This window comes from Puma concolor, chromosome E2 (genome assembly GCF_028749965.1).
Source record: "Puma concolor isolate L17-30 chromosome E2, mPumCon1.1.hap2, whole genome shotgun sequence".
NCBI lineage: Eukaryota > Metazoa > Chordata > Mammalia > Carnivora > Felidae > Puma > Puma concolor.
In genome coordinates this window covers 55,002,716-55,015,781 of record NC_141681.1, presented here as the reverse complement: position 1 = coordinate 55,015,781, position 13,066 = coordinate 55,002,716, and the positions used below count along the sequence as shown (strand labels likewise).

General features: G+C 51.1%; 1 protein-coding gene across 3 annotated transcripts; it reads left to right on the top strand.

Moving 5' to 3' along the window:
• The first annotated feature begins 734 nt into the window (after positions 1–734).
• Positions 735–12,604, top strand: IZUMO2 (IZUMO family member 2). Of its 3 annotated transcripts, XM_086690504.1 has the most exons (7): positions 735–1,002; positions 1,218–1,292; positions 5,138–5,224; positions 5,445–5,465; positions 6,987–7,067; positions 10,284–10,410; positions 12,417–12,523. In XM_086690504.1, the coding sequence occupies exons 1-7, from the start codon at positions 771–773 to the stop codon at positions 12,457–12,459; spliced, it is 666 nt and encodes a 221-aa protein (XP_086546630.1). In that variant the 5' UTR covers positions 735–770; the 3' UTR covers positions 12,460–12,523. The 3 variants fall into 3 exon arrangements, with proteins under 3 accessions (XP_086546630.1, XP_086546629.1, XP_086546631.1); XM_086690503.1 differs by lacking the exon at positions 10,284–10,410 and having other exon boundaries at positions 12,417–12,604; XM_086690505.1 differs by lacking the exon at positions 5,445–5,465.
• Positions 12,605–13,066: the final 462 nt, after the last annotated feature.

Here is a 13,066-nt window from a genome sequence, read left to right as displayed (position 1 = left end):
CATTGTGGTTTTGATTTGCATTTCCCTGTTGCTCAGAGATGTTAAGCATTTTTTCACGCACTTATTAGCCAGTCGTCTATCTTCTTTGGAGAAATGTCTGTTCAAGCTCCTTGCCCATTTTTCTATTTATTTATTTATTTATTTATTTATTTATTTATTTATTTATTTATTTAATTTTTTAGAGCAAGATAGAGTGAGTGGGGGAAGGGCAGAGGGGGAGAGAGAGAGAATCTTAAGCAGGCTCTACACCCAGCACAGAACATGACCAGGGCTCAAGCTCATGTCTGTGAGATCGTGACCTGAACCAAAATCAAGAGTTGGACATTTAACCAACTGAGCCACCCAGGTGCCCCAGGACTGCGTCCATTTTATTCAGTCTACCTCCAGCAGCGGCTGCTCCACTGGAATTTGTTGAACAAATGAATGTAAACTCCGTGTGAACAGAGACTGTTAGCCTCTGCTGCATATCGGGTGCTTAGAACAGGGCCTGGCACATAGCAGGGGCTCAAAAAACACGGGTTGTGTGAATGAATGTAAGATCCAGGAGGGCAAGGCAGAGCTCTCTGTTTTTCTAGACTCTCTCCCTAGCTTCTAGAACCTTGCCTGGCACATAGCAAGTGCCCAGCAAACAGGTGCCTGCGCACAGAGTATTTCCACGCCCGCCCCCCACCTCCTCCCTGACCCCGCCCCCACCTCCTCCCTGACCCCGCCCCTGCTTGGGGGATGGGGCCGGCCAGGTTCTCACTCCAGGACGTCACAAAGGCCCTGCCATGCCTCTGGCCCTGGCCCTCCTGCTGCTGCTGGGCCTGAGCGGTCCCGGAGGCCGGGGCTGCCTGCAGTGTGACCACTCGGTGCAGGAGGCCCTGAGCCAGCTGCGCTTGGCCCTCGTCCCCAAACGCTTCCATCAGGAGCGGCTGCAGGCCCGCGCCCGGGCCCTGCTGCTGGGCATGGAGGGGCCTTTCTTCCGGGACTACGCTCTGAACGCGTTTGTGGGGAAAGTGGGTGCGTGCTGGAGAGGGGAGGGTGCCTGGCACAGCGGGGGAAAGGGACACGTGGGGGGTAGCGAGGCTGGGGTGGGGAGACAGGCGCTTTGGGGACCACAGTTCCCGAGAGGGGAGGGTGGGACCAGTCCTGGAGGAAGATTGGGTGGGGGGGGGTGGAGATGTCCCTTGGCTCTCTGAGGGACCCACTGGAATTTCTTCCCCTCTCGCCCCTAGGGATAGATCACCTGGAACACGTGGCGTCCTTTATCAAGAACCAAACGAGCCACTTGATGGTTAATCCTCTAAAAGGTAGGCGCTAAGGGGGAAAGCCTTATCCCAGCCCCCTTCCCCGTCTTCCCTTTCCACAGGTCCACCCCGCCTCCCCTTGATATAAACAAAACAAAACAAAACAAAATAAAAACGTGCATATAGTGCATATAGCCTTCGGTGTGTGTCTGGCAGGATTCTAAGTGTTTACTCAAAAAAGTCGAGGACAGTTCATCACCGTGGGCACGGCTGTGATCTGCCCTTTACAGAGCCGGAGACTGAGGCTCAGAGAAGTTAGGTGACTTGGCCAAAGAACACAGCTCAGACACTGCAGTGCTAACCCCCTTTCCGGTTTTGTGGTCAGTGGCCCCAGGGGGTTGGTCATTCGAGGGGCTGAAGGTGAGGTTTGCTTTCTTCCCCACGCTTGTCAAACTGCTGCAGTTTTCCATTTCTCTTCCTTTCTCTTCCCTCCATCCGTGTTTTTTTTTTTTTTTTTTTTTTTTTTTAAAGAGGAACCTGAACACCAGAACACTGTCCTAAGCTAGGGGGGGTGGGCAGGGAATTAGGTCCTCCTCCCATAACTTTGAGAGAAGCGTAGCCAGCAGAGCAGAGGCCCTGAGGGTAGATTCAAAGCCTGGCTAACCTTAAGCAAGCTATTTAACTTCTTTGTGTCTCAGTTTCCTCATCTGTAAAATGGGAACAAAGCCAGGCCAACAGTAAGTGCTCCACAAATGCTAGCTAGTAAGATTCTTATGCCGTGCCTAGCCTCTACGCCTACGGCACAGGTTGGCAAAATACAGCTGGGGGCCAGATCTGCCAGCCCCCTGTTTTCGTAAATAAAGTTTTATTAGAACACAGCCACACGCTTTCATTTACATATTGTCTACAGCTGCTTTTACCCTCCCAGGCAGAACTGAATAGTTGTGACAATGACCGTCTAGCCCTCAAAGCTGGAAATATTTATTATCTGACCCTTAACAGACAAGGTTTGGAGCAGGAAGGCTCGTTAGAATCCCCCAGAGAACTTTTAAAACATTCCAGGGGCACCTGCGTGGCTCAGTCAGTTGGGGCGTCTGACTCTTGATTTCAGCTCGGGCCATGATCTCACGGTTCATGAGATCGAGCCCTGTGTCGGGCTCTGTGCTGACAGCACGGAGCCTGCTTGGGATTCTCCCTCTGCCCCTCCCCCGCTCTCTCTGTCTCTCAAAATAGATAAATAAATATGGGGGGAAAAATAAAAAGGTATGGGGTGCTTGGGTGGATCAGTCGGTTAAGCATCTAACCCTTGGTTTCGGCTCAGGTCATGATCTCACCGTTGGTGGGTTTGAGTCCCTCGTTGGGCTCCATACTTTCCAAGCAGAGCCTGCTTGGGATTCTGTCTCTCTCTCTCTCTCTCTCTCTCTCTCTCTCTCTCTCTCTGCCCCTCCTCTGCTCACTCTCTCTCTCAAAATAAATAAACTTAAAAAAAGAAAAAGGAAGGAAGGAGGGAGGGAGGGAGGGAGGAAGGAAGGAAGGAAGGAAGGAAGGAAGGAAGGAAGGAAGGAAGAAAAGGGCTCCTGGGTGGCTCAGTCGGTTAAGTGTCTGACTTCAGCTCAGGTCATGATCTCACAGTTCGTGAGTTCGAGCCCTGCATCGGGCTCTGTGCTGACAGCTTGGAGCCTGGAGCCTGCTTGGGATTCTGTGTCTCCCTCTCTCTCTGCCCTTCCCCCGCTCATGCTCTGTCTCTCTCTCTCTCTCTTTCCCAAAAATAAATAAACATTAAAAGAAAAAGAAACTCACTTTTTTCAGTAGGCTCTATGCCCAACATGGGGCTCCAACTCATGACCCCAAGACCGAGTCACATGCTCTACCAAGTGAGCCAGCCAGGCACCCCAAGAAAGACACTGTTCACAGCCAGGATATCCCAAAGGCCTGGAGGAGCCAAACTTTTTTGGGGGATGTACAGGGTTTGAACGACCCGGACTCCTGAGTTAACCCTTTACTGCACAATATAATGTATCAAGTGAGGACAAGTACTATGGAGAAAATACTGCAGGGACAAAGGGAGAGGAGGGGGTGCTAGAGGTCGGGTGGGGGCTGCAGCGTAAAGCCAGGCAGCCCGGGGTGGGGGGGCGTCACTGACCAGTCGACATGTGAGCAGGCCTGAAGGAGAGGGGTAGAAGGCCGCGGGCAGAAAGCGGTTACTACAAACTCCTGAGCCAGGACTATGTTTGGCATATTCACAGAACCTCAAGGAAGCCAGGGAGGCTGGAGTAGAAAGAGGGAGAGATGTGGGAGGGCTCTGAGCGGACGCGGGATACGGGTGAGCTGACTGCGTCCCTGTGTCCCTCTGGCTGTGGAGGAGAGATTTGAGCAGGGCAAGGGGTAAGAAACTTTAGTGACAGCCCAGGCAAAGAGATGATCACGGTGGGAACCAGGGCGGTGGCAGGGGAGGGGATGGGAAGTGATGGGATTCCTGGATCTATCTTGGATGTCGAACAAACAGGCTTTGTTGACGTGCATGTTGACAAGCGCACGGCACGCGGGGGTGTGGAGCCGAAGCGCCAAGGCTTTGTGCTGAGCCATTAGAATCAGGTGGCTCCCGTCTCCTAAGGCGGAGAAGTCCTGGGGGTCGGGAGGAGGTTTGAAGGAGAAGATCGAGGTTCCGTTTGGGACTTCCTGAGTGGAAGGTACCCATCAGACATCCAAGTGGAGATCCTAAGTGGGTACTTGGCAACCTGCGTGCGGACTTTGATGAGGGTCTAGGCTACTGATCGAACGTGGGGGGCATCAGTGTGTAGAGAACGGCGCTGTCCAGTGCAAATATGATGGGAGGTGCACATGGGAGCCACACGTCATTTTATTTATTTATTTATTTATTTTTTAATTTTTTTTTTTAATTTTTTTTTTTTTCAACGTTTATTTACTTTTGGGACAGAGAGAGACAGAGCATGAACGGGGGAGGGGCAGAGAGAGAGGGAGACACAGAATCGGAAACAGGCTCCAGGCTCTGAGCCATTAGCCCAGAGCCCGATGCGGGGCTCGAACTCACGGACCGCGAGATCGTGACCTGGCTGAAGTCGGACGCTTAACCGACTGCGCCACCCAGGCGCCCCAACCACACGTCATTTTAAATTCTCTCGTAGCCACGTGTTTAGAAGGGTAAACAGAAGCAGGGGAAATTAACTTTTATTTTGCTTAGCCCCATACCTAAATTACCATTTTGACGTGCAACCAGCATAAAAATTGTGGAGGTGTTTTATAGTTGTTTGATTCACACCAGGCAGAGTGTGAGCGGCAGAGAGAGGGAGACGCAGAATCCGAAGCGGGCTCCAGGCTCCGAGCCATCAGCCCAGAGCCCGACACTGGGCTCGAGCTCACGAACCGCGAGATCATGACCTGAGCGGAAGTCGGACGCTTGACTGACTAAGCCACCCAGGCACCACACAGCATGTTTTATACTAAGGGCATATCTCAGTTCCGGTCAGCCCATTTCAAGTACTCAATAGCCACGTGTGGCTCGCGGCCGCCATATTGGACGGTGCAAGATGCAGGTAACATACGAAGCCATGAGCCTGGATGAGGTCAGCTGGATGAAGGAGTGAGTGTGGACAGAGAAGACAGGAGAGTGGATCAGAAGAAAGGAAAGGAGAGGTGGCCAAGTTCACCCTCCTACTCCTTACCAGATGAGGAAACTGAGGCCAATGGAAGGTGGTCCTTCCTGGAGCGCCCACCGTGGATCAGGAGCTAGGTGCAGGACCTTCCGGGCCACGGATTTGCCCAGTGGACCTGAGTAACCGGTCTTGGTTACTCCTGGTGAATGAAAAGGAGTTTCCTCATCTCTTTGAAGCTGCAGACGGGCTTGCTGGGTGCCTCCACCCCACGAGGATCTCTCTGTCTCTCCTCAGATGGGCCTCTGCTGGAAGAACTCGTAGCTCTCAGGGGGAGAGTAATCAAGGAACTCAAGAAAGTCTTAAAATTGTATGAAGCAAAAGGTGAGGCATCTCTCTCCACCAAGCTCCCCGCCTCTCCCCCATCATCATCCCATCCCCTTCTCCTACTTTTTCTCCCAAATTCTTTGCTCAACCCCCCCCGTGACTCAGCCTTCCCTGCCTCTCCCCAATATTCCCTGCTCTCTTTCCCCCCTGGTCCCTTCCCATCAAATTCTCAGATCGCTCTCCTGACTTCACTCACTTCCGCTCTTTTCTCTCGCAGCCTGCAGCCGCAAAATTTGCCGTGAGTCCTGGATTTATCGTCCCTTCTCTACCCTCCTTCACCTCTTTACCCTGTCTCCCCCAAGTCAAGCCCCACTATCATCTGCTCCGTCTGGCGGTTCGTCCTCCTCCCCAAAGCTCTAGTTAGTATCCAGGGATCACTGATTTTCGAGGGATTGTGGAAGTGGTTGCAACCTGCAAAAAAAAGTATGTGGGGGGGGGGGGGGAACGTTAGTCTGATGGGATAGGCCATGTCATAGTAGCAAATAAACCCCACATCTCCATGGTTTAACGAAAGATTTATTTCTCTCTTACCCAAATTCCATTGAGAGTTGAACAGTTCCTCCAAGTGCTGTCTCGGGGATACAGCCTGCACCTATGTTGCAGCTTCTTTTAAAAATTTTTATTTTAGAAAGAGCCCAAGCCGGGGAGAGGGGCAGAGGGAGAAAGAGAGAGAATCCTGAGCAGGCTCCATGCTCAGCACAAAGCCCTCCCTGGGGCTCAATCCCATGACTCTGGGATTGTGACCCGACCAGAAATCGAGAGTCAGATGTTCAACCAACTGAGCCACCCGGGCGCCCCTCTGTTGTGGCTTCTAAGGTAGCTTCAGTGGGGGAGAGAATAGAGAAAACTCCTACAGGGACTTTAATGGATTGGCCAGAACTCTGGTCATATGGTTGCAACCTACTGCAAAGGAGCCTGGGAAATGTAGTCTTTTCATGCGATAGGAAGTGGAGGAGACCGATCAATGAGCATCTAGCCAGTATACGTCACCAGGGGCTGCAAAACAGGAGTGTAGGAATGCAAATGTTCTATTTGTAGACATTTAATTAAACATTTGTTTAGTTAATCGAATGTCTACAAACAAATGTTGGTCAACTGGACAACTGCAATTCAATTCAACTCTTCGATGATTATATATATATTTTTTCTTTAGAGAGAGAGAGCACGAACAGGGGAGAAGGGTAGAGGGAGAGAGAGAGAGTGAGAATTGTAAGCAGCCTCCACGCTCAGTGCAGAGCCCAACACGGGGCTCCATCCCACGACCCAGGGACCATGACCTGAGCTGAAATCCAGCCAGATGCTCAGCCAACTGAGCCACCCAGGCGCCCCTATGTAAAATTTATTTATTTATTTATTTATTTTTTAAATTTTTTTTCAACGTTTATTTTTATTTTTGGGACAGAGAGAGACAGAGCATGAACGGGGGAGGGGCAGAGAGAGAGGGAGACACAGAATCGGAAACAGGCTCCAGGCTCTGAGCCATCAGCCCAGAGCCCGACGCGGGGCTCGAACTCCCAGACCGCGAGATCGTGACCTGGCTGAAGTCGGACGCTTAACCGACTGCGCCACCCAGGCGCCCCTGTAAAATTTATTTTTAATGCGAATCGGTGCATTGTGCTCAGCTTGCTCGGCTGCACGTGGACCCTCCAAATCCAGGAGAGCCAAGGGATGTCGTGCCCTCTTTCCCCTCTGCCTTCCTGCTCTTTGCCATTCCTCTGATACCTGCCCTCACCCCACTTCTCCCTTCCCTCCTGCCCAGGCTCGCTAAAAGAGGAAGTCTTGGACTGTTTACATTGCCAGAAGATCAGTCCCAGCTGTATCCAAAAAAAGTACTGTTTTGGTAAGCTCCTGGGGGGTGGGGGAGACAGGGATGCATGAGAGGTGAAGACAGCCGTGACCCCGCAGATATGGGTTTTGAGTTCTCCCACAGGGAGCCTTCAGTCCTGCACTCACCACCTGCTTACAGTGGCCCAGATGTCGCTTCCACATTCCGAAATTTGCGTTCCCCCACTGTGAAATAAGGAAGACTCCACTGTAACTTTATCTTTATTTATTATTTTCTTAAACGAGTTTTAAAATATTTTTTTAAGTAATCTCTACACCCAACGTGGGGCCTGAACTCACAACCTGAGATCAAGAGTCATATGCTCCACTGACTGAGCCAGTCAGACACCTGTAACTTTAAAATGTCTCGGGGTGTCTGGGTGGCTCAGTCGGTTAAGCATCCGACTTTGGCTCAGGTCATGATCTCGCGGTCCATGAGTTTGAGCCCCGCGTCGGGCTCTGTGCTGATAGCTCAGAGCCTGGAGCCAGCTTCGGATTCTGTGTGTCCCTCTCTCTGTCTGCTCCTCCCCCATTCATGCTCTGTCTCAAAAATAAACATTAAAAAAAAAAATGTCTCTACTGCCAGAATGGCATTCTAGAAAAACATTCTTAGCCAGTGCCATACCTGGGGAGTCCAGAGGATCTGCTGAATTCACTCACTCATTCATTCATTCAGAGATTTTTTAAATGTATCTTTCTGGCAGAGAGAATAGTACAGTGAGCCCCTATATACCCATCAAGCTTGAATAATCATGCTGGAACTTTTCACATGCTGTTCCCTCTCTGTCACACTATTCCTCTTACTCCCTCATTTCAATAAAGTCTCCAAGTTCACCACCTCAAACAGGACTCCCTGATCACACCCTCTAAAGGAGCACTTCCTATCAAATTATGTTGACGATGGACATTCCTCTATATTTGTTTCACTTTATTTATAGCTGTGGTATTTTTAAAAACATAATCTCTATGCCCAACGTGGGGCTCAAACTCATGTCCCCAAGATCAAGAGTCACATGCTCTGCCAACTGAGCCAGTCAGGTGCCCCGCTGCCATGGCATTTTGAAAGTATTCAAGCATTGTGAGATTTCACCCATAGTGTGCACCTCTAAAAAATAAGGACGTTTCCTATGAAACTACAATGCCATTCTCATACCCAAAAAACCTAGCAACAATTGTTAAATATCAAGTGACTCTGAGTCCCTTTTGCAACCTCCCTAATTGTTCCCAGAATATCTTTCACAGCTAATTATTTCCAACCAGGACCCAATGAAAGGACTTCTCATACTGTTCAATTACAGTTTTTTTCCACTTCTTTAAAAAAAATTTTTTTTAAACTTTTATTGATTTTTTGAGACAGAGAGAGACAGAGCATGAACAGGGGAGGGTCAGAGAGAGAGACACACACACAGAATCCGAAACAGGCTCCAGGCTCTGAGCCGTCAGCACAGAGCCCGATGCGGGGCTTGAACCCATGAACCATGAGATCATGACCTGAGCTGAAGTCAGCCGCTTAACCGACTAAGCCACCCAGGGGCCCCTATTTTATTTTATTTTATTTTATTTTATTTTATTTTATTTTATTTTATTTTATTTTATTTTTTACAAATGTTTATATATTATTTTTTGGGGGGGGGGGCAGAAAGAGAGAGAGGGAGACTCAGAATCCAAAGCAGGCTCCAGGCGCCTAGCTGTCGGCACAGAGCCCGATGCAGGGCTCGAACTCACGTACTGTTGAGATCATGTCCTGAGCCCAAGTTGGATGTTATCCGACTGAGACACCCAGATGCCCCCCCCACTTCTTCTTTTTTTTAATTTAGAAGAGTTTCTCTTGTCAATCCCCACCCACCCCTCCGCCCCATGACACTGACCATTTGGAAAGAAGGGATTTGTCCGTTTGCTTCTTTAGAATGGTGGTTAACTACAACAGATATTACCAGTACCCTGTAATGCCCCCAAACCGAGGATCAGCAGAACAGAGACAAGTGTCTCGTATTGCCCACATTTTAATGGGGTGAAGGGTTAACTAGGGTTTCTCAGCCTTGGCACTACACACAGTTGGGGCTAGAAAATTCTTTGTCATAAGGGCTGTCCTGTGGATGTAGGATGTTCAACAGCACCCTTAGTCTCTCCCCAGCCAGATGCCAATAGTACACCCCCCCCTGCCGCCCCACCAAAGTCCTAACAATCATTTCCAGTCTCCATACATTTCCAAATGTCCCCTGGGGCACAAAATTGTCCCCAGCTGAGAACCACTGCTAGACAATTATACGAAGGAATAAACGGATTAATTTCAGATAGCAAATGTGCCCTAATGAAAACAGAACCATTTGATAGAAAGTGCCTGGGGGGTGGGGCGTGGGGTGGGGGGATGCTTCTTTGGAGGGTGCAAGTGGCAGGACCTCTCTGAAGAAGTGGTGTTTGAGATCTAGAGGAAGTGAGGGAGTAAGGAACAGTGTGAATGAGGGAGGGAACAGCAGGTGCAATGATCCTGGTCGAGCAACATGGTTGAACAACAAGAAGGAAGCTGACGAGTGAAGATGGGGGTAGTAGCTAGCTAGTCCCATGGTGACCAGATTGTCTGGTGGACCATGGTGAGGACTTGGGCTTTTATTCTGAACGAGAGGCGACCTCAGGGAAAGCGCTGAGGGAAGAGGGAAGTGAGAGGGCTTAGGTGTTAATGGGCGCCCTCTGGGGGCCATGTGGGGAACTGTAGGGTGAGGAGAAGCGGGAACCAGGAGAGGCGCTTTGATGGGGGCTGGACCAGGTCGGGAGCCCAGGAGGTGGATCAGACTCTGGATCCACTCCGAAGGTGAGGCCAAGAAGCTCTGCTGGCAGAATGAAAGGGGGTGGGGGGTGGGGTGGGAGGGACAATTGGAAGATGCAGAATGGGACTCCCAAGGATCTTCAGGGTCCCCAGCTGAGATGCAGACGACTGTCTTAGCGCTAGACTCTCGGCGGTCCCTATGATGTGCCGTATAGACAGTCGGTGCCGTGAGGGCAGGGATGTATACTGGTGGGGTGTGCGGCAGTATCCAGAGCACCGAGGACGGCGCCTGGGCACAGAATTTGAGGAATGGGTGCCGTGGCGTCGGACCCCGGGAGAGGGCAGGGGATGGGGAGGGAGGAGGGAGAGGGAGGCTCAGGTTGCCGGGGGAGCAGGTGCGTGTAGGTGCAAGGCCAAGGAAGGGCGATGACTTGGAAGTCAAGGTTGTCTCCCCACCCCACCCACCAGTTGACGGGCAGCCCCGCATGAGCCTGCAGTATGAGAAGGGGAGTGGATACCAGCAGCAGCAGGTGCTGTTTGGGGCCACCATCTCCGTGTTCCTGGCTGTCCTTGCCTTTGGCGTCATCGTGGCTTCGTAAGTCATCCCGGCCGTCTCCTGAGGCCTCCAAATGCCCCACTGGGCCCCTCAAAAACGGCACTGCCCTGGCTCAGTCCCTCTGTCATTTGGGAGTCCCCTGTGCGCTCACTTTATTATTTTTTTAACGTTTTCTTTTATTTTTGAGAGAGAGAGAAAGAGACAAAGCACGAGCGGGGGAGGGGCCCAGAGAGAGGGAGACACAGAACTTGAAGCAGGCTCCAGGCTCTGCGCTGTCAGCACAGTTGGGGGCTCGAACCCACGAACTGTGAGATCATGACCTGATATATATATTATATATATACATATGTGTGTGTGTGTGTGTGTGTGTGTGTGTGTGTATTAAACATTGTATTCCGTGAATGTGCTGGTATGAAGACAGGTGTCATCCGAGCTGAATTCGTTGTTATATATTCTTCTTTATCCTTATTGTTGTGTTAATTTGTTTTCTCCTGCTTTGCAAAGTGGTTACATTTCCAGAGGCTCCAAGCACTGAGCCCGTGGGCCCAGGGGAGAAGAGGCCCTCGCCCTCCTCTCTGCCCTTCTGAGCGACTCCCTCACCTCGGCCTTCCTGTCGCCCCCCCCCCCCCCAGCCCCTCTCCTCTTCTCTCCGGCACCTTTTCTGTCAGTCTCTGCCTCCCCCTCCTGCCCCTCCCCCTCCTCTCCCCAGCACCTGGCGAGCAGAGTTAAGTCATGAGTGTCAGCTCTCACCGTGACCTTGTTCCGTGTCCCCTTCTCCCTCCCTCCCTCTCTCTGCCTCTCCCACGTGGTTTTCTCCACCCCGGGCCCCCCACGTTGAATCTGTGCCTCTCAGTCTCTTTCTGCCTCTGTCTATGAATGTCTCTCCCTGTCTCTGGGTCTCTGGCTCCCATCCCGTCTGCCTTGCAGACTGTCGCCCTGTCAGCTCTCTCCGGCTTCTTTAAATCTCCCTCACTGTTGCCACCTCCCTTCCCCTCCCATCTCCCCTCTCTTTCTCCAGCCCCTTCCCCACCTCTCTCTCCCCTTCCCCCAGGTTTGAACCTCTCCCGCTGTCTTCACTCAGTCTTCATTTCTGTCTTGCTCTGTCTTTCCTTTTCACATCTCTGGATTTCCCATTCTGCCTTGAATCTTGTTTCTCCGCCACCCCCCCCAGCCCCAGCCTCTTGCCCAAGTTTTGTCTCGCCCCTCTGGCATCCTTGGTAATTCCTTGGCTTCCCTCCACACACACCCCCCCCCATCTTCAGATGGCTTTGGCCTCTACTTCTGTGTCGCCCTCCCCTTCTCCTGTGAGGACAACCAGTCTTTGAATGAATGGAGGGTCCAGCCTAAATCCAGAATGATCTCTTTTACCTTAATTTAATTACATCCACAAAGACCCTATTTTCTTTTTCTTTTTTTTTAATTTTTTTAACGTTTATTTATTTTTGGGACAGAGAGAGACAGAGCATGAACGGGGGAGGGGCAGAGAGAGAGGGAGACACAGAATCCGAAGCAGGTTCCAGGCTCTGAGCCATCAGCCCAGAGCCCAACGTGGGGCTCGAACTCACGGACTGTGAGATCGTGACGTGAGCTGAAGTCGGATGCTTAACCGACTGAGCCACCCAGGCGCCCCAAAGACCCTATTTTCAAATGGGTTCACATTTGCAGGTCGTGGGGATTAGGTTTTGGGTATATCTTGCGTGGGGACACACTTCAACTCGGCGCACCTGCTTCTGTCTCTTCCTCGTTGTCTTCTGTCTTTCCCTTCTCTGTGAGTCTCGCCCTGTGTCTGTGTTTCTCAGAGTCTCCTCTGGTCTTGCCCACTCTTTCTGTTTCCACATTTTACCCTCACCTCCTGTCCCAAATTTTCTCTCCTCCCTCCTCCTGTACCAACACTGATTGGCTGAGAACCCTAGAAATCCGCCCAGATACCCATGATGTCACCAAATAAGGCTGATGATTGGAGGGAAGTTTTGGGGTGGGGGACGGTTGACCTGGAGGGACCTGAAGTTCTGTTTGTAACCTCCAGACTTTTTCTCTCTGACCAGGGCTGTTACTTACAGGCAAAACCGAAAACTCCTGCTGCATTAGGGCGGTGGCTTGGGAGTTTGTAAGGGGAAAGGAAAAGAAGTTTAATAAAGTCTATGGCAAATTCCTTAACGTCTCTGTCAGTTTCTGGAGGACTCACCAACTGGGTGCTCCCCAAGGGTTGGGGCCAGGTCTCACTCATCTGTAGGTACCAATTACCCTACATCAAAGCAGGAGTGATTTGGACCTTCGAGAGGCATGGACAGCCCATGATGAGGGCTTCAAAAGACAACCATTCCTACTCTGGGGAGGAATGCATCCTAGTGGGACCCTCAAGGATGGTCTGGCGAAAGAACAGCAGTGGTCAATATAGAGAATACAGGTTCCGCTCCCTATCTGAACTGTTCAATTTTCACCCTCTGTGTCCCTGAATAGATTCAGATCAATTTTCTTTTTTTTTTTTTTAATTTTTTTTTTCAACGTTTATTTATTTTTGGGACAGAGAGAGACAGAGCATGAACGGGGGAGGGGCAGAGAGAGAGGGAGACACAGAATCGGAAACAGGCTCCAGGCTCCGAGCCATCAGCCCAGAGCCTGACGCGGGGCTCGAACTCACGGACCGCGAGATCGTGACCTGGCTGAAGTCGGACGCTTAACCGACTGCGCCACC